This window comes from Heptranchias perlo, chromosome 24 (genome assembly GCF_035084215.1).
Source record: "Heptranchias perlo isolate sHepPer1 chromosome 24, sHepPer1.hap1, whole genome shotgun sequence".
NCBI classification, from domain to species: domain Eukaryota; kingdom Metazoa; phylum Chordata; class Chondrichthyes; order Hexanchiformes; family Hexanchidae; genus Heptranchias; species Heptranchias perlo.
Genome location: NC_090348.1, coordinates 33033852 through 33057340, shown reverse-complemented (window position 1 = coordinate 33057340; position 23489 = coordinate 33033852). Strand labels below are relative to the sequence as shown.

At 42.0% G+C, this 23489-nt stretch overlaps 1 protein-coding gene across 3 annotated transcripts in view; it reads left to right on the top strand.

Moving 5' to 3' along the window:
• The window catches only part of sema3d (sema domain, immunoglobulin domain (Ig), short basic domain, secreted, (semaphorin) 3D), a 265383-nt gene that overhangs the window by 163199 nt on the left and 78695 nt on the right, over nt 1-23489 (top strand). For all 3 annotated transcript variants that reach the window (XM_068005026.1, XM_068005027.1, XM_068005025.1), the window contains exons 7-8: nt 4840-4968; nt 6153-6295. In XM_068005026.1, coding sequence (XP_067861127.1) covers nt 4840-4968; nt 6153-6295 — 272 coding nt within the window. The remainder of the gene's footprint in view (nt 1-4839; nt 4969-6152; nt 6296-23489) is intronic.

The following is a 23489-nucleotide window of genomic DNA, read 5'->3' as shown; positions in this document are numbered from 1 at the left end:
ACCATTCAGCCCATTGTGCTTATGCTGAGTCTTTGAAAGAGCTATCCAATTAGTCCCACTCCCCTGCTCTTTCCCCATGGCCTTGCAAATTTTTTCCCTTCAAGTGTTTATTCAATTCCCTTTTCAAAGCTATCATTGAATTTGTTTCCACCACCTTTTCAGGCAGTGCATTCCACATCATAACAACTCTATGCATAAAAAAATGTTTCCTCATGTCACCTCTGGTCTTTTGCCAATCACCTTAAATCTGTGTCCTCTGGTTACAAACCCTATCGCCACCGGAAACAGTTTCTCCTTATTTACTCTATTAAAACCGTTCATGTTTTTGAACACATCTATCAAATCTCCTCTTAGTCTTCTCTGCTCTAAGGAGAACAATCCCAGTTTCTCCAGTCTCTACACATAACTGAAGACCCTCAACCATGGTACCATTCTAGTAAATCTATTCTGCACCCTCGTTAAGGCCTTGACATCTTTCCTAAAGTGTGGTGTCCAGAATGGAACACAATACTCCAGCTGAGGCCTAACCAGTGTTTTATAATGGTTTAGCATATCTTCCTTGCTTGTGTACTCTATGCCTTTATTAATAAAGGCCAGGATACCATATGCTTTTGTAACAGCCTTCTCAACTTGTCCTGCCACCTTCAAAGATTTGTGTACATACACCCCCAAGTCTTTCTGTTCCTGTACCCTCTTTAAAATTGTACCATTTAGTATACTTTGCACATGAAGTATGAGCTTGCCTATGGGAGCTGGCTTTTGTGTTGAGCACGAGAAAAAATCTGGAGCAGCCCTAATTGTAACACGGTTTGAAAGCAAAGGCTAAAAAAAAATGAGTTTAAAGTACAAAATGTTGCATGTGTATGCTTCGGATTAGTGATTTTCTTTTACCTCTGTAATCACATAAAGGAGTGACACATTCCAGCTTGATCCCGTAAACCACTTCAGTCGCAGCTGGGATGCAATCACGTGGAAGGCAGGCTAATGACGAGTTGTTGTTTTCTCCATCTTGTTAATAAATCTGCCCCATGCTATAAATGACATGGTTTCAATTACTGTCTCCATGTACTGAGAGTTGCTTTACAGTAAGACTCTGCAATATAAACAAGATATTATACTGTGTTAGTAATCCATCTTAATACACCCACTACCATAATGAAGTGACTTTTCCACTTCCCATGTTGAGCAGACACTATTAAAAGTCATTATTTGGACCCCCAACAGCCACCAGAAAAGACTTCCATTCTTTCTGTCTGCATTGGATTTTAACAGAGATGAAGGGATTGGGATGGTTTCCTGTCTGTGCAGTGTTCCTGAGCCGATCTGTAGTTTTCAATCTCCTTCTTCACCCCTTCACCCCTCACCTCTGCCCCTCCCCATTCCCCCTCACCTCTTACACTCCCTCTCCCTCCCCCCAGTACTGCACAGCACTCTAACCGTATAAAGTTTTAAGAAGCATGAGATTTGAAACAATATATACCAGACTTTATAATTGTTTTGCATTAATTCTGAAGTCTTTATCGGGCAAATAAACCATTTGCTGCAGAATTGTGAAATAACACAGCGCATATTGAAAGTTCAATTCAACTGAAGACAAAAGAAAAATTCACAGATTATTGTTCACTTTAAACTTGTCTGTAAACTACGAAACCTTGGTAGTTAGACTGAAATATTGTGTAAACTTGCAACCTTGGTAGCAAAAGATTAATTTCTGAGTTTGAAAGTAAGTCATGAAGAAATGATGGAAATATACAGAGCAGTGATGGTTCAGAGAAAGCAGCACTGGTTTTAGGGTGCAGTCCGAAAACTGTCTGGGGAAACTTTCTCTTTGTAATTACTCATTTCAGTCATTAACAACAATGCGGCTTTACTTTGCCCTTCAACTAGCTGGGCCTTCCTGTGGTAATTGATAATGAATGAGACAGCTGCTGAAAACATCCTTAATGATTACTGTCAAATGTTTTGGACTGAGATTGTTGAAACCATTACAGCAATTGATGGGAGAATAATGACAGTGACTGTTTCAAGGAGGTTTATCTTCAGAACCTTACGTTTTGCAAAAACTCAAAAAATAAATAAAAGCGAGTGTCCACGTGTTCTCCAGTAGAACAGAAAGCAATAAACACACACACAAGGTTTATTAAGGAAACAGCAACTGCTGATAGGTTAACCCCACTGTATGAGCAACAACATCTAAAATCGTCAGCAATTTCTCTCAATATCTATCTATCTATCCATCTATCTATCTATCTATCTATCTATCTATCATGAATGCTGGAAATCTGAAATAAAAACAAAACTGAACAGCAGCTTAGTCATAATTTGAAAGTTAATATTTTGAGTAAGACTGTTGATAAACCTCTGCTATCTCGTACAAGCCTCTATTATTCAGGTTTGCACCTAGACAGTGAGGCTGTTTGATCATAGGCAGCATCGCAGCCAAGCCTATTGCTGCAAACACATGACATCCATGCATGTACATTATGCAAATAGGGTTATTGGATAGTGATCAGGAGTAGGGAGCCTGATTTTTTTTCCCCTCCATTCCTAAACTGAGGACAGTGACACCAATTGTAACACCGTTGACATCAGTTAACTCAGCACAGACTAGGGATTGAACAAGGATCTTGATCAATGATATTATAAATCATTTTTAAAAGTGCTTTCCAAATAAAATTAGTAGTTTAATTTATTTCTTTCTTCAATATTATTGATGTGAGGAGGGAAGAGATACTAAAAGGTTCCTTATTACATTCTTTTATTGTGAGTCTGCCAAATACTTTCATCTTACACTCCAGCTAATTTCTGTGCAGTTAGTAAAAATTCATATTAATTGGATGGCACAATGTTGCAGCAGGTTTAAATCCCGACACACGGTGTATCCACAAATCTTTACAGGGCAAGTTACTGTAGAAGGCTAAGCCTGAGGGGGTATGCTGAGCAGGAGTCAGATACTTCCTCACAAGAAGAGATGGAGAAAAATCAATAGTAAGAGTTACTTGGACAGTTGTAGTGCACCTCCCGTCAGCTGGCTGCAGAGCAGCACTAGCAGAGTATATTGCCCATCTGCCCTCTTGCTTGGACACCTGAGGGGATGGGGGGGAAAGAGAAAAATATATATTTATCTTTAAACATCAGAGCCTGTAACATTTCTTGAGCATCAGAGGGATCATCCCATTTTTGAAATTCCTGCTGTTAAAAGTGCATTTCAGCTGACTCCAAGGAATGCAGGGCAGCATAACTACCGAGGGATAAGTAGAGTGTTCAGAACTGCATCTTGAGAAAGGGCAGCCTAGGATGAGCCATGGTCATTGCATGTCTGTCAGTTGGGTAAATAGCAATTATGTTGTTCATTCCTCAGCGTGACATCTACCTACAGGAATATACGATTGATACCAATCTGACGATGAGGCCTAGTGTCTGATTGATGGCAACCATAAACACTGCCGTTAAGGGGCAGTTAGAGGAAGCAAGGGTATTGGTGACCACTTTATTTGTTTGATTAGAGCTCAAGTGTTTGAAAAGGAAGATGTCTTGCCCCAAAAAAATCACTCCTGTAGGAACGTATTTGAACAACCCCTCTTCTGATGTGTGTTATGCTTTTTGGAGACATTCTTCTTGCATAATTCGAACCAGCAAAACCAGAATTTACTCCTTGTAAAATAATATATCCACTGAAATAACACTGTGACATTTGCTAAGAAAATATTTTCAAATGGAACATTTCTTCAATTCAAAATGTGTTTTCTTTATAATCAATTTTTTAGTGAAAACATTTGGAAATATTTTAAAGTGTATCACATTAATATGAAGAAGAATCTCCCAGTACAAGAGTGAGAAAATGAGACCCGTGTAGTATAGTGAGCACTTTGATGGACCAGTTTTCCCCTCCACACAGGCTGCTATTTATACTTGAAGAAAATACTTCCTGCACAATGTATTGCATTACTTTCTATCCCACTGAAGTTCACATCTGGGTAATGCTCAGCAAAAGTATTCCACAAATGATTGTGTTACTGTGTGCTAAGTACAAGAATCGGGTGCTGGCAAAAGTTTAACTTCTTGACTAGCAGAACTTGCACTCAGAAATATGAGCAGTGATACAAACAGAGAGACCAATATGAGTTAACACTCTATCAAAGATGCTGTTGTCCTCTGAGGGGGAGAAAGGCATTTTCTGATTTGTGATATATACAGATTGTTTCTGATACCTTACCTTTACTCCTCCCCTGGTAAAATTAAAAATAGCAAAGTGAATGACATTCTGATCCTTTTCCTCCATAAAAAAAATTACAACCAAAAGGTGAGAGAGAGACTGGATGTCCTAGTGAGTTAGAGCAATGTAGCATCTTCATGCTCCCTTGTCGAAAAACTCAATGCAACATGGCCAAATTTGCAGGTCAAACTAAGAGGGGAGTGGAATCAGAGGAGGCAGCACAGAAATTGCAGAATGAGTTGAACAAAATATAAAAGTGGGCAGAACAATGGCAAATAAAATTGAATGCAGTGAAGTGTAAATGCTACACATAGGAAGGGAAAATTGATGATCCATGTACTCCATAAATGGCATTGAAATAGCGAGATATCGGAGATATAGGAGTCTTGGTGGACTTGATGCTAAATTGCAGAGGAGCAATCAGCAAACAATTTTTGTGTTAATATATTCATTTTTGAAATGACTGCAGGGATATTGGTTCCCGACTGTAGTAAATATAACAAGGGGACCAAAAAACACATCCGCATATTCTTGAACTGTGTTCTGATTGTGGGAGATGATTAAGTGATTTCTTCCGTAACCTTATTGGATTTAATTTTCACTCCCTTACCTTCTATTTCCAGATGAATATCTTTATGCTGGTACAGCTTCCGACTTTCACGGCAGAGATACTGCGTTTACCCGCTCCCTGGGGCCACCTTCCAACCGGAATTACATTCGAACAGATCTCTCTGAACATTACTGGCTCAATGGTATGAATTTGTTGCCACTTCATTGTCATGGAACATGTTTTTTTTAAATTATTGAAAAAAGTCTAGCATAGGTCGAATAAAAAGTGTTAGGACTTGGATCATTTTTATTTTGTTTGCATTAATGTAACATGATGCTGATAACTTCATGAATACATAGACTAATAAACCCTCTTGGCTCTGCCTGGAATTATCTCCTTCATCTGCTATTGCTATTTACTTGGGTCGGTATACCAATTCAGCAATAAATTATATAAGAACATTGAAAAAAATCCATATGACAAAAATTACCACTACACCAGCATTTTTATATCAAGGGGAAGTAGTTTATGATATACATCAACACAATGTGACAGTATAATATGGGAGTTGAGTGCATTATCTGACTCCCAACTGTACTGAAGCTGGGAAGTATGAGACCACCGGCAGAAAATATTCTCAAACCTCTCGGATTTCACACTGGCAAAACCAGATTTTGAAAGTAGACCTCTTGAACAGTGTACAGTGTGTAACAGAGCTTAAGATATATAATCAGGGTATACTCAAACCAACTGAGTTTGCTGGGAGTAACAATGGCTAAAGTTGCAGTTAAATGTAAGGCAAATGGAAAAATTTATTCTATCCCTACTTTTTCACCCAACCTTTTGGCCTCCCTACATTGAGCACCATTCTCTACTGAGAGGAAATGGACCCAGAGCTCTGATCACAAGGTGATTATAAATGAGGGAGGTAGTCCCACCTTAGCTTGTCCATCCAAAAAACACCCTTGCAATCCCCCATCAAACTGTCTTTTGCCTTTGTTACTCTACCTGGCAGTCCATTCAAAATGTTGATCGCTCTCTGCATGAAGAAGTTATTCCTGACATCCGTCCTAAATTGTTCTTCCACCAGTTTTAGCCTATGTTATTTTCTGCTTTTCTGTGAGTGTATTTCCAGTCAGACAAGCAAAGACCAACAGCATAAAAGAAGGGGAAATACATAGAGAGCTCACTTGTTTTTATGTTCCCCCCCAAAAAGATGTGAAGTGGAGGAGAGCATGGAACTAAAATAAGAAATGTAATTTTGAAAACAAAAGGCCCATTGCTGATGGTTTTCAAATCTTTGAATACTAAATGTCAGTTGTAGCTTCTAAAATATGTTCCTCAGTGGGTCTCTTAAAGCACTAATCTATAACTTTTTATTTACAGAAGCCAAGTTTATAGGAGCATTTCCCATTCCGGACACCTACAATACAGATGACGATAAGATATATTTTTTCTTTCGGGAAGCCACAGAGGACAGCAGTACCTCTGACAAATCCATTTTTTCCAGGGTTGCACGAGTTTGTAAGGTAGGTAGAGAATCCAGACATTTGCTAATTTATTGTGTGCATAAAGAAAGGATTTACTTTATTCACACAATTCACTTCATTCTGGTTAACTCCGCTATTCATTTAATAAAATATAATGAATGGCAGAACTTTTTCTGCACCCAGTTTTCTTCCCTTCTCCCTGAAGACAGTAGCTCTCGGTGGTGATTGGCTGCACAGACGCTAATAGCCTTCTGATGCCTCACCTGAATGCCCAATCTTATGAGGCTAGATAGTGGGTGCTGCCAAGATATTAGTTCATGGAGCCATCATTCCTCATCCAACATCTACAGACTTGCTACTGGATAGTGATCAGGAACTGTGGCTGGATTTTTCCTCTCCCTTGTCTGGGAACATTGGGGTCAATTGTAACACACCCTGTTCTAGACCGACCTAACATCAGCTGACTCAACAAGACCAGGGTTAACCACAGTTGAAGCTGCTAAGAAAGCTCTGGCTTTCTTTCTGTGTTGAGCAAAAAACTCTTGGCTACCAGTCTGTGTGACAGGAAGAGAAGTTGCCATTTTCTGCAGAATATTAATTGACTGTCTTGCTAACTTCAACATATTATAGTCTACATTTCAGTAGTGCTTCAGTATTTGTTCTATGTAAGAATCTTTACTTATGATGTGGAGATGCCGGTGATGGACTGGGGTTGACAATTGTAAACAATTTTACAACACCAAGTTATAGTCCAGCAATTTTATTTTAAATTCACAAGCTTTCGGAGATTTTCTCCTTCCTCAGGTAAATGTTTCAAGATCTCCTTGAAGCCTACGCATTTATACATATTGAATAATACATGGTGTTTACAGAATGCCCCTGCAACTGCCCGTTGCCAAGGCAATCACCGTGTTCAGACAGAGAGGTGTCATCTGCAGAACCCCCGAATACACATTCAACAAAAAAACAAACAGGGAAAAAAAACAGAGAAAAAAAAACACAGAGAGAGGCAGAAACATCCGGAAGGCAGAGAGAGCCAGCAAATGACCCATTATATTAAAAACAGATAACATTTGTTCGCTGGTGGGGTAACGTGTAGCGTGACATGAACCCAAGATCCCGGTTGAGGCCGTCCTCATGGGTGCGGAACTTGGCTATCAATTTCTGCTCGACGATTTTGCGTTGTCGTGTGTCTCGAAGGCCGCCTTGGAGTACGCTTACCCGAAGGTCGGTGGATGAATGTCCATGACTGCTGAAGTGTTCCCCGACTGGGAGGGAACCCTCCTGTTTGGAGGGTCCACCGACCTTCGGGTAAGCGTACTCCAAGGCGGCCTTCGAGACACACGACAACGCAAAATCGTCGAGCAGAAATTGATAGCCAAGTTCCGCACCCATGAGGACGGCCTCAACCGGGATCTTGGGTTCATGTCACGCTACACGTTACCCCACCAGCGAACAAATGTTATCTGTTTTTAATATAATGGGTCATTTGCTGGCTCTCTCTGCCTTCCGGATGTTTCTGCCTCTCTCTGTGTTTTTTTTTCTCTGTTTTTTTTCCCTGTTTGTTTTTTTGTTGAATGTGTATTCGGGGGTTCTGCAGATGACACCTCTCTGTCTGAACACGGTGATTGCCTTGGCAACGGGCAGTTGCAGGGGCATTCTGTAAACACCATGTATTATTCAATATGTATAAATGCGTAGGCTTCAAGGAGATCTTGAAACATTTACCTGAGGAAGGAGAAAATCTCCGAAAGCTTGTGAATTTAAAATAAAATTGCTGGACTATAACTTGGTGTTGTAAAATTGTTTACAATCTTTACTTAAGCACAGATTTACTAATGTCATATTTGATCTTCTGTGCTTGTAGAGCTTGCTCTAGTCAGGTGGGCAGACAGACAAATATACCCAGGTGTCTGCTAATGCCTGCGGTTAGGAGACACACAAGAGGAGTGCATGTTGACTAGCTCTTTGCTTCCCACCATCTCTCTCTATAATTTTCCTTTTCTTTTGAGGAAGTTCCATTTCTATTCTTAACATCTCTCCTTGTGCTCACATTTTATTAACATGTTGTGCCAGTGTGTTATTAATGTATTTAAAAATATTCCTGTATTGGTCTACATTCCTTCATAGTTAGGAGGCCGAGGGAAGCTCACTCCAACCATTACCAGCTCATTTAGAATTTGGTCTGGCCTAAATTCAAAGCATAAATTAATTCGAATGTCCATCCCTTAGTAAGACCCCAACATAAAAACGCAGACAAAAAAAGGTGTTTTGGGATTTGTTCAAAAGGAACTGCTGAAAGCTGGGGTTAAATATTTCAATTTAGTTAAATGTAACATTGAAATAAAAATAACAAAACTCTTGTTTTGTGTCCAGTGCCGTGTGCAGAGCAAGTGATGTAATACAGTGCACAGGATATGCATGGGAGACTGAAAAAACATTTATACAGCTGCTGCATCCATCTGAGGCAGTAGAATGATGTAGTCTGGCTTGTACACCAGTAAAATAGCCTGCCCCACTCTTAGATACTGGCTCCATCAACCACACCACACCTCCTCAAGTACTGACTATCAGTGAGTGTTCAATTTATACCAGTTTAGAGCATGTACATCCTGTCCATACAGGACTTGACACTGAGACCTGCAACATGTTAACCCTGTGGAAATGATATATGCCCCAAAATTAATAAAGTTCAGTATATTCTACATACATCTATGGAATTCAAAAATTGCCAAGCATTATGGATTGGACATTCCAGTTTTTTGAGTGGGCTGTCTGGTTTTTACAAAAAAAAAGTTTTTTTTTAACTGAATTTAATTTGAGTATACACTTGCTGGAAAGACACTGAAGGGTGTGGATAAACAGAAAGATCTGGGCATTCACATACATCATTTCTTAAAAGTGCCAGTGCATGTAAATAAAGCCATAAAAATGGCCAATAACAATTTGGATCTTATTGGCATAAAACACAAGAGCAATGAATTAATCATGCTTAGGCCACACTTAAGAGTACTGTGTGCAGTTTTGAGTGCCCCATTATAGAATGAATATTAAAGCCATGGGGAGCATGCAGTGTAGATTCACCAAGATGATGCCAGGGATGAAACACGATAGGTATGACAGACTTGAGATGCTGGAATTATTTCCAGTAGAACAGAGAAGGCTAAGAAGAGACTTGATAGAGATTTTTTAAATTATGAAGTGTATTGATAGAGAGAATAGGGAAATATTATTTTCTCAGTTGGTGAATCAGTGATGAGGGATCATCAATTTAACATTTCATTGAGAATGAAGAGAGAAGTTGGGAGCAATTTCTTGATGCAGAATTGTTGGAGCATGGAATGCTTTGCCACAGGGAATAGTTGAGGCATGTACAGTGCATCATTTAAGGGAAAAGTGGATACATATCTGAAGCAGAGGAAGAGACAAGGTTAAGAGAAGAGATCAGCACAATGGGATTAGATTTAAATAGGACCGGGTGAATCCTGTGCTGTGAATTTCAATAGTTCTAGAGGTTGTGGACTAAATGTTAGTTTACAAAGAATGAATGTACGTGCTATTTTTATTTCATACAAATACTATTTCTTGTACCTACATTATTGTTTAATTTGGGTTGACCAGTTGATCCATGTTTACTACCTGCCAATTGTCACTGCACTTCAAAAGTAATTCATTGTGTGAAGTATCTTGGGACTTTTTGATGTGATAAATGCATGTATATTATTATTGTTCCATGTATCCAATTATACAGATCTCAGAAAATGAACTGTGGGAAAATAAAGAAAAATGCTTCTGTGTTACAGAAGTCATTGTATTTCTTCATATTGTAAGCCTGATACACACTGGTCCTGGCTGATCTAATAAAGTTTATCCAGGAAGTTATTAACTCCTGGATCAGGCTTGCAGGAAATGTAGAATGTCTAATCACCTCTGTACACTGTGCTGATGAAGATGGACTTCATTCTAATTTTTTTATGCCAGAAAAAATGTGGTTTGCTTTAAAAATGAGCTATTTATAAGTTTCTAGAGCTTTTAATCAGCAGACTCTTGTTCAAGTGGACTTAGTTAAAAAAACATTACAAGCAATTTTCAAAATGCACTTACAAAAAGTAAGAAAAATTGAACAAAAATCATGAACAAGAAGGTGAGAGTTGTAAAGTACGATTAATGTTGAGCTCGTATCTGTAGATCACTCCAGTCTGTTTTGTTTAAAAAGGCATTACTTACAGATGTTTTTGTAATATTGTTTCCTTTGTTCTAACACAGCTGGATTGACTTCAGCCAGTAGATCTCCTCGGAGTGTGTTTGCTCCATCCGGTGTTACGGAGCAAATGAGCTCCAAGAGACTCCTTTTCTTTCAATTAACAGGAGAGTTTTGTACTTCAAACCAGAGTAGCTTCATGATGTATTTGAGCTGGAAAATTCTACTTATTGATACTATTGTTGTACCACTAATTTAGTGCCAAATTTAAACCATTATCTGTGTGAACCTGGCACTAAATTGGGGGTATAAGATCACAATAGACAGTATTTTTGAAATTTGCATTCCTATACCACTTCCGAGTATAGAGACTGACTGTGCACTGAAAACTCTATTATACAGCTGAAATTGACATAGTGAGGGGAATTTTAACCCCCCAGGATGGGCAGGAAAGGGGCAGAGGGGATTTCAAAAATCTGAAATCCGACCCCAAACTGCCCTCAACATCCGGTTTTAACGGAGGCAGGTTGGGGCGACTAACCTGCTCTCCAGAGGTGGATCCCAGGGCTTGGGAAACCCGGCAGCTGGAGGGAGGCGAGAACAGCTGGATCCAGCAAGTAAGAGCCTTTCCAGAACTGCTTGTGAGCCAGGAGGAGCAGAGAGTGCTTCCCCCTGGCCCAGCAGCAAACCTAACCATGTCCCCAAAGCCAATTGATTTGTGTCAGTAAGTAGCTTTCAGTGTGCTCCTCCATTAGTTCCAATAAAAGTGAAATGGTATTCTGCTGAATTTAGGTTTGGATTATTTGTTGAGGTTCGCAATACGCTGTTTAGCTGAATAGAATGGATGGCTAATTTAGTTCTTTGCGGCAATGCAAGATATCCATTGATATCCATGCCAGTGCACCCTAGAGAAATAAAACTTTGAAATGCATTAGGTTTATTAGTTGGCACTGAGTTTTGGGCAGTAAATCCTGAAATTCTCCTGATGCTCTGAGCATCAATTGTGCATTTGTTTGTGGTTTATGGCTGAAGCTCACTGTCAGCTATGTATTTTTCCACCTACCTTTTTTATTGTGAATCTTGGGCGAATGGGCAGGGCCCATTGTGAAGGCTCCACCAAGGTTGGAAAGAGGAGGAGAGAAGAGTAGTTAAATCAGTAAACAGTGATTAGGTGTCACTGAGCTTAGTTGTTGAGCAGTTAGTAGGAGGAATAGAGGATTGAGGGAGGCAAGAGTTCTAAAGTTTGGCGTTCCTGGGAAGGAATGAGCTTGTTTTCAAATCCCTCCATGGCCTGACCCCTCCCTATCTCTGTAACCTCCTCCAGCCCTATAACCCTCCAAGATCTCTGCACTCTTCCAATTCTGGTCTCTTGCACATCCCCGAATTTCTTCACTCCACCATTGGCGGCTGTGCCTTCAGCTGCCTTGGCCCCAAGCTCTGGAATTCCCTCCCTGAACTCTCTGCCTCACTACCTCACTCTCCTTCTTTAATGATGTGGAGATGCCGGTGATGGACTGGGGTTAACAATTGTAAACAATTTTACAACACCAAGTTATAGTCCAACGATTTTATTTTTAATCCCACAAGCTTTCGGGGGCTTTCCCCTTCCTCAGGCGGTGTGGAAATGACAATTTCGAATCCTTCGCATTTTAAGATCACATAACAAAGCCTGGTGATTACTGCCCGTTGCCAAGGCAATCACAGTGAGCAGACAGAAAGGTGTCATCTAAAAGGCCACTGAATATACAAACCCCCAACAAAAAAAGAGAGAAGGAAGACAGTCAATGACCCGTTATATTAAAAACAGATAACATTTGTTCGCTGGTGGGGTTACGTGTAGTGTGACATGAACCCAAGATCCCGGTTGAGGCCGTCCTCATGGGTGCGGAACTTGGCTATTAATTTCTGCTCGACGATTTTGCGTTGTCGTGTGTCTCGAAGGCCGCCTTGGAGTATGTTTACCCGAAGGTCGGTGGCTGAATGTCCATGACTGTTGAAGTGTTCCCCGACTGGGAGAGAACCCTCCTGTTTGGCGATTGTTGCGCGGTGTCCGTTCATCCGTTGTCGCAGCGTCTGCATGGTCTCGCCAATGTACCATGCTCTGGGGCATCCTTTCCTGCAACGTATGAGGTAGACAACGTTGGCCAAGTCACAGGAGTATGAACCGTGCACCTGGTGGGTGGTGTCCTCTCGTGTGATGGTGGTATCTGTGTCGATGATCTGGCATGTCTTGCAGAGGTCACCGTGGCAGGGTTGTGTGGTGTCGTGGACGCTGTTCTCCTGAAGGCTGGGTAATTTGCTGCGAACGATGGTTTGTTTGAGGTTGGGTGGCTGTTTAAAGGCGAGTAGTGGAGGTGTGGGGATGGCCATAGCGAGGTGTTCGTCATCATTGATGACATGTTGAAGGCTGCGGAGAACATGGCGTAGTTTCTCCGCTCCGGGGAAGTACTGGACGACGAAGGGTACTCTGTTGGTTGCGTCCCGTGTTAGTCTTCTGAGGAGGTCTACGCGATTTTTCGCTGTGGCCCGTCGGAACTGTCGATCGATGAGTCGAGCATCATATCCCGTTCTTACTAGGGTGTCTTTCAGCGTCTGTAGGTGTCCATCGCGTTCCTCCTCGTCTGAGCAGACCCTGTGTATTCGCAGGGCCTGTCCATAGGGGATGGCCTCTTTGACGTGGTTAGGGTGGAAGCTGGAAAAGTGGAGCATCGTGAGGTTGTCCGTGGGCTTGCGGTAGAGTGAGGTGCTGAGTGAGGTGCTGAGTACTTCCCCGGAGCGGAGAAACTACGCCATGTTCTCCGCAGCCTTCAACATGTCATCAATGATGACGAACACCTCGCTATGGCCATCCCCACACCTCCACTACTCGCCTTTAAACAGCCACCCAACCTCAAACAAACCATCGTTCGCAGCAAATTACCCAGCCACGGTAACCTCTGCAAGACATGCCAGATCATCGACACAGATACCACCATCACACGAGAGGACACCACCCACCAGGTGCACGGTTCATACTCCTGTGACTCGGCCAACGTTGTCTACCTCATACGTTGCAGGAAAGGATGCCCCAGAGCATGGTACATTGGCGAGACCATGCAGACGCTGCGACAACGGATGAACGGACACCGCGCAACAATCGCCAAACAGGAGGGTTCTCTCCCTGTCGGGGAACACTTCAGCAGTCATGGACATTCAGCCACCGACCTTCGGGTAAACATACTCCAAGGCGGCCTTCGAGACACACGACAACGCAAAATCGTCGAGCAGAAATTAATAGCCAAGTTCCGCACCCATGAGGACGGCCTCAACCGGGATCTTGGGTTCATGTCACACTACACGTAACCCCACCAGCGAACAAATGTTATCTGTTTTTAATATAACGGGTCATTGACTGTCTTCGTTCTGTCTCTCTCTCCTTTTTTTTGGGGGGGTTGTATATTCAGTGGCCTTTTAGATGACACCTTTCTGTCTGCTCACTGTGATTGCCTTGGCAACGGGCAGTAATCACCAGGCTTTGTTATGTGATCTTAAAATGCGAAGGATTCGAAATTGTCATTTCCACACCGCCTGAGGAAGGGGAAAGCCCCCGAAAGCTTGTGGGATTAAAAATAAAATCGTTGGACTATAACTTGGTGTTGTAAAATTGTTTACAATTCTCCTCCTTTAAGACACTCCTTAAAACAGCTTTTGGTCACCTGTCCTAATATCTCCACATGTGGCTCGGTGTCAAATTTTGTTTGATAATCGCTCCTGTGAAGCACCTTGGGATATTTTACTACATTAAAGGCGCTAATTAAATGCAAGTTGTTGTTGATGTTGTTATGCAATGAATCTTGATTTTCAAACAATGAGGATGCAGGTCCGAAGAACAGCATTTAGGATGAGACATTTCCTGCTGAGGAGGAACGAAAGATCCATTTCTGCTCTTTGAAGAGTGTGGTGCTGCTGTAGGTAGATAAATGTGCCCAGGAGTGAAATCACATGCCTGTTATCCTGTTTGAATTGTAAATTATGACCTTTAGATCTATTTAAGAAGATATGTTTGTGTTATTGCAAAGTTTAAAGCTTATTTGCCAGTTACTTTGTAAATCAAAGACTGAAAATTGTGAACCAATATTTCACATCAGTCCTCTTGGGATTCCTTCAAGCTTTCATTTGTATTTGGAGTCACTGAAAATGTCAGTTTGAAATATTAAGTGTTTGAGGAAATCAATTTCCTCCGGTGGATTCTGCTTTAAGGCTGTGATGACTGGTGTCGGCAGGCAACTGCTGGAGATCAGCTTACACTTCATTAGAGCAAAACACAAGCAGACTTTCCAGACAGGAAATACATTCATGTTGTGGTACACAAATGCCACTGCAGTATTTACCTGGTTAAAGCTAATGCTTTGTTTTATTAGTCAATAGTGAACTCCTGCTGAGCCTTCAGCTTGTGTGAAATTATCAAAAAGGCCTACCCTGGCCAGAACAGACTGCAACATCTTACATTCTGTACTGTGGCAAGTGAATTGGAAAGAGGTAATCTTAGAAATGGTCCATAACTCCACAAGAGTTGTTCATTTGTCAGAAGGCAGCCCACTTGAACAGGAAGTCAGGTAATGCATTCATTCAGCTATCGCTGTGTAGAAATGTTAGAGACAAAAGGAGAGCATTAATAGACACACAACCACAGTAATTTCAAATCTTCCTCACCATACATACTGTCTAATAAATAATGCATATCATTATCCCTCATTCTACTGTCAGCTATAGCCGGTGATGTAATGATGGTGGTGTTGGAACCTGGTCTTCTTTCATGCCCAGATTCCTCCAATATTTTTGCTGCTAATTGCAGCACATTACACACTTATTAAATGATGCAGCAGATATCCTTGAGGGTGACCAGTGATTTTGATGCTAGTGTCATGATGATGGATAAATTAATGCAGCATTACCCCCTTGTATATTGATAGATGAAAAGGATAGTGAGATTGGGAGAAGGATGGATGGATATGCAGGATGTGCCTATCTATTTGCTACAATTGAAAAATGTATTTTTAAAGAGCACTTTCCCCGAGGATTTGTGCTTGAGTTGAACAGTTGTCAAACTCAGCCCATTACGAGTAATGCAATTTACTAAGGAGAGGCTCAGATTGAAAACAGGCTCATTGGAAAGGGATCCATCACGATTTGTTCTCAAAGCTGAGGCCCTCATTTGGTCTGCACGTTGAGTGTTAACCAGGTCACTTCTGGAGAACATGGCTGAGAAAATATCGAATATGGCGGGCAAGTAACACTTTCTAATTACGAGCCGGAAGTCCGCCGCTCGCCATGTTGGTAAAGGGCAAAAGATCGGCATGCAGTGCCCGCGCCAGAAGCTGGCGTTAGGCCCTTTGCCATCTAGAGCACAAGTTGAGCAATTATCTGCGCATGTGTGTGTGAACATATCTCTAATTCTTGTTTGGGAGGTTAGGGAGCAGTGAGAGTGACATTATTGCTGTTATTGTAAATAAAGTGTGTTTGGAATATAGTCCATGACTTCTCCAGATATGTGCAAGGAATTGGAGAGGCAAAGCACCTCTCTCTCTCAGTGGGGATATATTGGGGGTGATTTTAAACCCCAAGAATGGGTGGGTTGGGAGCGGGTGGGAGTTGAAAATAGTTGTTTTTTTTGAGTCACAACCACAAAATTTTTGGACTTTGCATTCCCAGTGGGAAACCTGTACTTATACACGCTGACGATAAACCCGGAAATAAAGCCGGGTTGTGGTCGCGACCCAAAAAACAACTATTTTCAACTCCCACCCGCCCCCAACCCACCCGCTCTTGGGGTTTAAAATCACCCCCATTGTGTTGCAGACGATAAGTTAAGGAAGGAGGGAAACATTTTAAAATGGGCTTATTATTAACTTTGAAAGAAAAGCAGCCAGAAAGTATGGAACTGAACAAGTAAGAGACACTTGAGGAGAGGGGCTGTGAAATAAAACCAGAAAATATTCTGTTCAAATTTACTTCAGATTTTCTAAGGAAACTAAAATTTGCTTTGTCCACAATTAATCTTAAGATTCAACTCCTTGTTGATTGTGTCAATCCATTTTTAAGTTTTGACATCCTATACTATTCAGCAATTAGAGTTTTGGTTAGAAACTTTTAAAAAGAGTTGCAATAGCATTTTATGTACTTAATTAATCCTGTAGATCATACCCAATGGCTTTCTGACTTCAAAGGGAGCAGAAAAATGTGGCTGTGTTGTGATTGATGCCACCTTCAGTTTGCCCCCTTTTCAATGCACAATTTATACGAAAGTCAGTGGAGTATTTAAAGAACATAATTCATCACAAAGTGCATGGAGTGTTAAAGAAATGAGCATTTTCAGAGAAATTGATGGAGAGTTCAGGAATATAATTGTCAACTCCCTAGAAATGCTTTGATATGTGCCGTGGATTTATAAAAATAAATAAAATGTTTGGTTTATGAAGGACCTTGTACTCGCAGTGTTTTTTGGAGCGTGGTGGCATTTCTGCATTGTAATGGTGCTGGTTTTCTAAATCTGTTCTTTGGTTCACTTTAAATTTTATCAAATGTCTTGCACCTAATCCTAAGACTCAGGCGGCAATGTAAACTTCACGTGACCTCAATATTTGCCATGGTATTGAGTGAGCTTTACACACACAGTTATGAAGATAAAATCTGTTATTATGTTAATCATGGTCTTTTCAGTTGGGAGATTATCATTAAGTGCACTAAAAGTTTCACTTTTTTTAAGGATTTGATTGAAGGCTGCTTTCTTTTATGAATAGATTACTCATTTTACATATGCTTTCAGCTTTTATGTATTTTGGAAGATTTTGTGCTGTAAATGCATGATTATTTGGTTTGCACAACAGGTGTTTTGCTGAAAGATGTTATTATACTGAAAGCTGATACATTCACAGTGACTGGATCTACACTTCCCTCAGCAACTCATTCATGTGCAGGAACCCTTACCAAAGTCTCTCTCTCTCCCTCTCTCTCCCTTCCTTCCTTCTACAAACCACAGATTGTTAAAATCCACTCTTGGGGAATAATTTTAACCTCCAAGAACGGGTGGGCTGAGGGTGGATGGGTAGTAAAAAATTGTTGAAATCTTCAGCAGGACTGTAACCCGGCTTGAACGCACCCACTTCCCAGGATTTAACCCAGGCACGTTGTGATGCGCACGTGCAATAGTAACCTGGAAGTCCTGTCCCCTCTTAAAGCTGGCAGGCTGATACTTAAAGGGGCAATGTACCTCATTGCAATAGTTGAGGCACTTAATTTTTTGTGTATTAGAAGTGTAAAACAAATTTAATCCTACCTGTTTGGGTTCCCCATTGCTTCTGATTCATGTGGTGAAAGCAGGTGAGAAGGGCCGGAGCCATGAGGTGAGTGCCTTTATTGCACTGCTTGTGGACCCAGAGGAGCAGGAGTGCTTCATCCAGGCCCAACAAGCTCAGAAGCGTGACAGACCCCCATGATTGGCTGATGTCCCCCCCCACTCCCCCCCCCCCACCCCGATCTTCTCCAATGGCCCATCCAATGTCATCCATGTCTCCCCACCCCCCCCCCCCGATTTCTTCCACGGCCTACGATCTCTCTCTCTCCCTCCCTCCTCTCCGATTTGCGGCTCCTTTCCCTCCCGTCAGGCAGCCAGCCTGTCAATCTGGCTGCCTGGCGCATGGGAAACCCAGAAGCACAAATACTTACCTTCAGTTGAGTTGGGATCGCAGATTGCAATGGACTCACTTGACCTCCTGGTTCCCCCCGCGCTGAGTTTCCGGCTCTGAGTTAAAATCATGCCCACGGTTTCGCCCAACCACTGCCTCTTGATTTACCGACTTTTACCAATCTTGGTGGTGTTCTGTTCTATTGACACGGGCCTTCAGCAAGGTTTCTCATCACCACAAGAAACAACGTGTTGCTGCACAACCATGCTACACTGGATTGCTGGCACTGGGTAGCTTTCTTAATTTTTTCTTAGAAGACAATAGGGTGTATTTTCTGATTGAAAATCCCAAAGATCTTTCAGGCAGGAACTTCACTGCAATCTTCAAATGAAGTTACGATTATCTTTTTGACATGCACACAGTTTCCCTTGCTTGCGCGTTTTATTACACAGAGTCACCTATGCGCCCATATAAACTGGGTGTCCAGGGTTACTAGGGGCTGCTCTGTATATACACGTTTATATAAAGAACTTAAGAGCAGGGTTCACATTCAGGCAATTTTTTGCTTTTTTTTGCTTCTATCGCTTAGATATTCAGGAGCCTTTTTAAAAATTCATTCTCGCAATATGGGTGTCGATGGCAAGGCCAGCATTTATTGCTCATCCTTAGTTACCCTTGAGAAGGTGGTGGTGAGCCGCCTTCTTGAACCACAGCAGTTCGTGTGGTGAAGGTGGCAATTATTGTGAAGCTGCCCATTTTTTAAAAATACAATTACAGAAGTACCCTCAGTGTCTGTGGGGAAGTTTCCAAATGCATTTGAGTGGGGATCTGCTGTGGGGATATTTTTGGAGTTGCCACACTCCATGGTGAACTGCAGTGCTGTGAAATGGTCATGGAAGGTTCTGCAGTTGCAGCTAATGGACTCCTCTACCTGAGCCACCATTTGCAGCATACTGCTGGGCACTGACTGCTCCAACGTTTGATGCTCGGAAAGTATTTTTCTTTTAAAATTAGGTTCCATGGGGCCTAGGTCCCCAGGCTCAGCCCTCGATCTGGGACGCTAGCTGAGCCTCTGGACAGCAGGTTATTCCTCCTCTTAACACCAGCACATGCTCCTGGGATGTAAGCTAGGTTTCTGGATAGCAGTTTCATCCTCTTCGTCTACCATAAGAAAGGCTTTCATGAATTGATAAGTTTCATGCTGAGCTGTGAATTGATTGCCTCAAACAGACAGAAATACCCCAGCTGGGCTACTCGGAGGAGTCTAAATGTAATATACAACCCTCCTGTATGTTCAAAGTACATTGCTACATCAAGTCATTTTGACAAAAGCAATTATTTCCCCTCCCATTCATATACTGGCTTAGTTCTGTGAAACATTGCATAGAAATCATAGATTTCATAGATACTTTCAAAAAGTCATGTAACTGACTTGGGGGCAAGCACCTATCACTTTGAAATATAATATCTTGAGAGAAACAAAATCAGGGGAAGCTTTCCAAAATGCATCTGAGGCTAACATTCTAATTGAATTAATGGATCATCTGCTGCTGTAGGTTTTTGCTGTATGTGTGGTCCTTGTGGGGATTTTTTTTAATGAACAAATTGCTATTTGGCTCTGTAGTGTTAATCACACTGTGCAGACCTGTAACTTTGAACAGACGTAAACACATACTCAGATATCACTGTACAAATGTATTTGTTAGCGTACTGACCAAGTTTAAATGTCATTTGAATGAGTTCAGGATTCATTTTCACCACTGACTAATTCCTGTGCTGTCATAGGTTCACATTATCTTGCATAACTTGCTTACTGGGTTTCACTAAGGTATGCATTTATTTGACGTGCATGTGGATATAAATGCTGAATTACATTATAATAGCGAATTCCATCACGTGTAACGGATAGTAACCAAGAAGTGTTTATAATGGAAGTTAGGATCATAAAATTATCAGTAATCAATACCTTAGAGTGATCCATTGCCAGAAATTAAATCATTTTCTTTTAAATATACATTAGTAAATCCCTTTCTGTTCATGTTAATAACCTTTTATACTTTCCTGTAATTTGTTTTGCATGTCCTTTAGTTCCCTAGTGTCACTGACTATATCTTGCAGGGTGAGTGAAATTCCTTCTGTCAATAATTTTGGTGAAAAGTTGATACAAATGCAAAATGGGAAATCTCATTTTGTATTTTCATGTGAATTTTTGACGGGAAATTTATTTTTGTGTGTGTTGGGGAGATGTAATATTGTATTGTTGTATTACAATGGTCCCAGCTTCTAAAGGCTGTGTTGCTGGCATGTCTTGTAGTAATTTTCTTCAGAGAGACTTTAGCCAACATTGAGTCTTTCATCAGGATAAACCTATATGTACTTTTAAGTAATCTGGCTCTGGGTGGCATCAACAAAGTTAAGTTTGTGCTGAGGCTTTGCTCCTTTGATCAGCTTGTAAAATTATGTCTGGGTGGCATTCAGCAAGTAAAGAATACACTGAACAAATGGAGTTCAATTAAAACTAACAATGTAATTATTTTCAATGTTAGCACACTCCTGTAACCAAAATTATTTACAGCCACAGCACTGATCAGAAGAGAAGTAAATAACAGATGGGAAAATAAGTAGGGTTTCCTCTTCAGAGATTCACCCTGTGCTTCATCACTTGCTCTTAACCACCACCTCCACTGCTATATGACCACAGTGCGCCTTTGTGGGCAGCCAGTGAAGATGTCTATGGTTGTCTTCCTGTCAGCTAGACACCATGGTATGTGCCTGAGAACTGGAAAGAGTAAAAAAATGGGAAGCAAAAACAAAATTTCTCCCCTCCTATTTGCAAGGCACTGAGTCATCCTGGAGTTTAGTTTGGTACCTTACCCAACTGGCCATTTTTCATGCCTGGACCTAGACAGTAAAGCCCCAGTTTTAACTCAGGGCAGGGGCCGAGGCAGGGCGGCAAACTGTCCCGACCTCGGCAGTACGTGGACTGGGAGATTTTAACTCCTGGGCCTCATTGGCATAGGCCCAGTCAGGTTCCAGCCTGACACTGGCAGGTCGCGGTCAGATGGGTGAGTGCAGAATGTCGAACGACAGGAGGCCTCTGCCAGAGACCAAAGAAACGGCCCCCGGCACACTGGTCAACGGGAGAGGGATTCGATCGGAGGGGCGTGGGGCAAACCTGGGACAGGGGAGGTCTAAACTTTCCTTGTGGGATCCAGAGAAATACTCCTGCTCCTCCTAGCCTCACAAGGAAAGTCTGAAAAAGTTTTAAAAATTATCTTCTTGGGCCTCTTCTGGCCCGGCTCCTCTTTCCGCTAGTTTGTCTTGGCAGGAAAGCCACCACACCTCCCCCCCCAGAGGTCTCTGGCTAAAATAGCAGTCAGGCCCCGATGATGTAATCAGAGTCCGATCTGCATATTTAAATAAGGACCCTGCTGGTTTCTGGTGGGCATCCTTCTCAATTGCTCAGAAGAGCAGGTTAAAATCGAAATCAGCTGGAAGAGATCGGGACCTTGGCGGGTAAGTTCCATAGTGATTTTAGCTGCCCACCCGCCGAGTTTCTGCCAGCCGGATGGGTTGGTAAGATATTGGCAGGTTATTTTACTGTGGGGCATCAAAGTTGATCCTAATCTCGTCCTCGCTTGATAGCCATCCAAGTGCTCTTTCAGGAGGAGTCACTGGATGGTAATCAGGTGCAGGAGCCCTGCCTTATTGTTCTGCTCCTTAGGCCAGGGGTTGTGAGGAAAGCTGTAGCACCTTACCAGCACCCTGGCTGAGATCAGTTAACTCAGTACAGACTACAAGTTGAAGCCGAGACCTTGCTAGTCCCTACAGCTCAGTTTCACACTGGCCATTGCATTTACCAAATGAGCAAATGGGGGTTTTCCTCACGTCATGTCTGGGTCTGTTGTGGACCAATGATAGAGATCGATTGCTTTGATTAGTCAACAATTCTATTACCGTTGTATCATGCGACTACCAGGAAGGTGGAAGGCTAATTAGATGCACCTTGGTCTTTTATCGTCGAGCAATTCCTATGTTCCTGTGTACTTATTGGGGTTGCTAATGAAATACAGTAGTCAAATCAAGAACTAAAATGAAATTTGAAACTTAACTGAATTGATAATGCCTAAAGCCTTTTAAGTATCTGAAGATAAAGGGAAGGCAATCCTTTAGTTTTTAAAAGTGTAGTTTGGAGGTATGGGATGTCTTGGTATCTTGATGATCGAATTCCTCTTATTGTCATCAGGGTCTGTCTATATTATGCACTCTGCAATTATCACCACAGTCACTGGGAAACTTGGTACTATATATTTGGTGGATACAGTAATTATAATACAGGAACTGTCTTTGGAAGTTTTTCCGTAACCCCCATTCACTTCATCCCCAAGAATAAACTGACATCTTTGAACTTTACATTGTAATCTGACTAAATATCTAGCATTCTAATTATGTTAGGCTCCCAAGCCAGCTCCTCATCGTTCTCCCAAGGTCGGAATCTCAAATGGTACTTCTGCACTATAATTTAAAAAACGTGCAAAGGACCTAAGATCATTACATTCAGAGAAGTGTACTCTGTAATAAATTGCACTGACATTTACCCAATACCCATAAGTATTTTTTATGATGACTAAGGGACTTCCTGGTGCATTGCTCATGGGTAGTCTGGGTCTGGATAACAGCTGTGAAGTTTGTGTTACTAACCAGGTCAGTCCCTTTAAAGACGTTGTTTAAATATTTCCTACAGACAAGGGGGGTTAAATTCGATAAGGCCCTATACTGGGCACGGGGGGGGTCACAGTGTGTGCTTAACCCGCGGCCAGTGTTACCGATGCAGGCAGCACGCAAGATTCGTGCTGCATCCTCATTAACATGATTTCCATGAGCAGCCAGCGCTACCCGTACCGTTGAGTGGCTGCACGCGCCAGCACTAGGTAAAGGCAGGTGCACTGTCAATGGAAGCAGTGCAGGATGACAGGCAGAATGGCTGGAGCAGCAAGAGAGCGAGTCCCTAGGTTCTCCGAGGCCTTAGTGGAGGGAGTGCAGGAACGGCGAGCCATCCTGTACCCGTAGGGTGGCAGGAGACCCTCCAGACACCAGCTGCGGGAGCAGTGGGAGGAAGTGACCGTCAAGGTGAATGGCAAAAGCATAGCAACACGCACATGGATACAGTGCCGGAAAATGTTTAATGATTTGACACGAGTGGTCAAGGTGAGTGAATGCAAGTGTTGAGTGGCACATCCTTCCAACCACAACACTGCTCCACATGACACCCCCCCTCACCCACCCACCAACAAACACTGCCCATCCGTATGCAACACTGCACTTTGAATGCTGCATCTCACCCTCATATAGTGGCACACTTGCAATC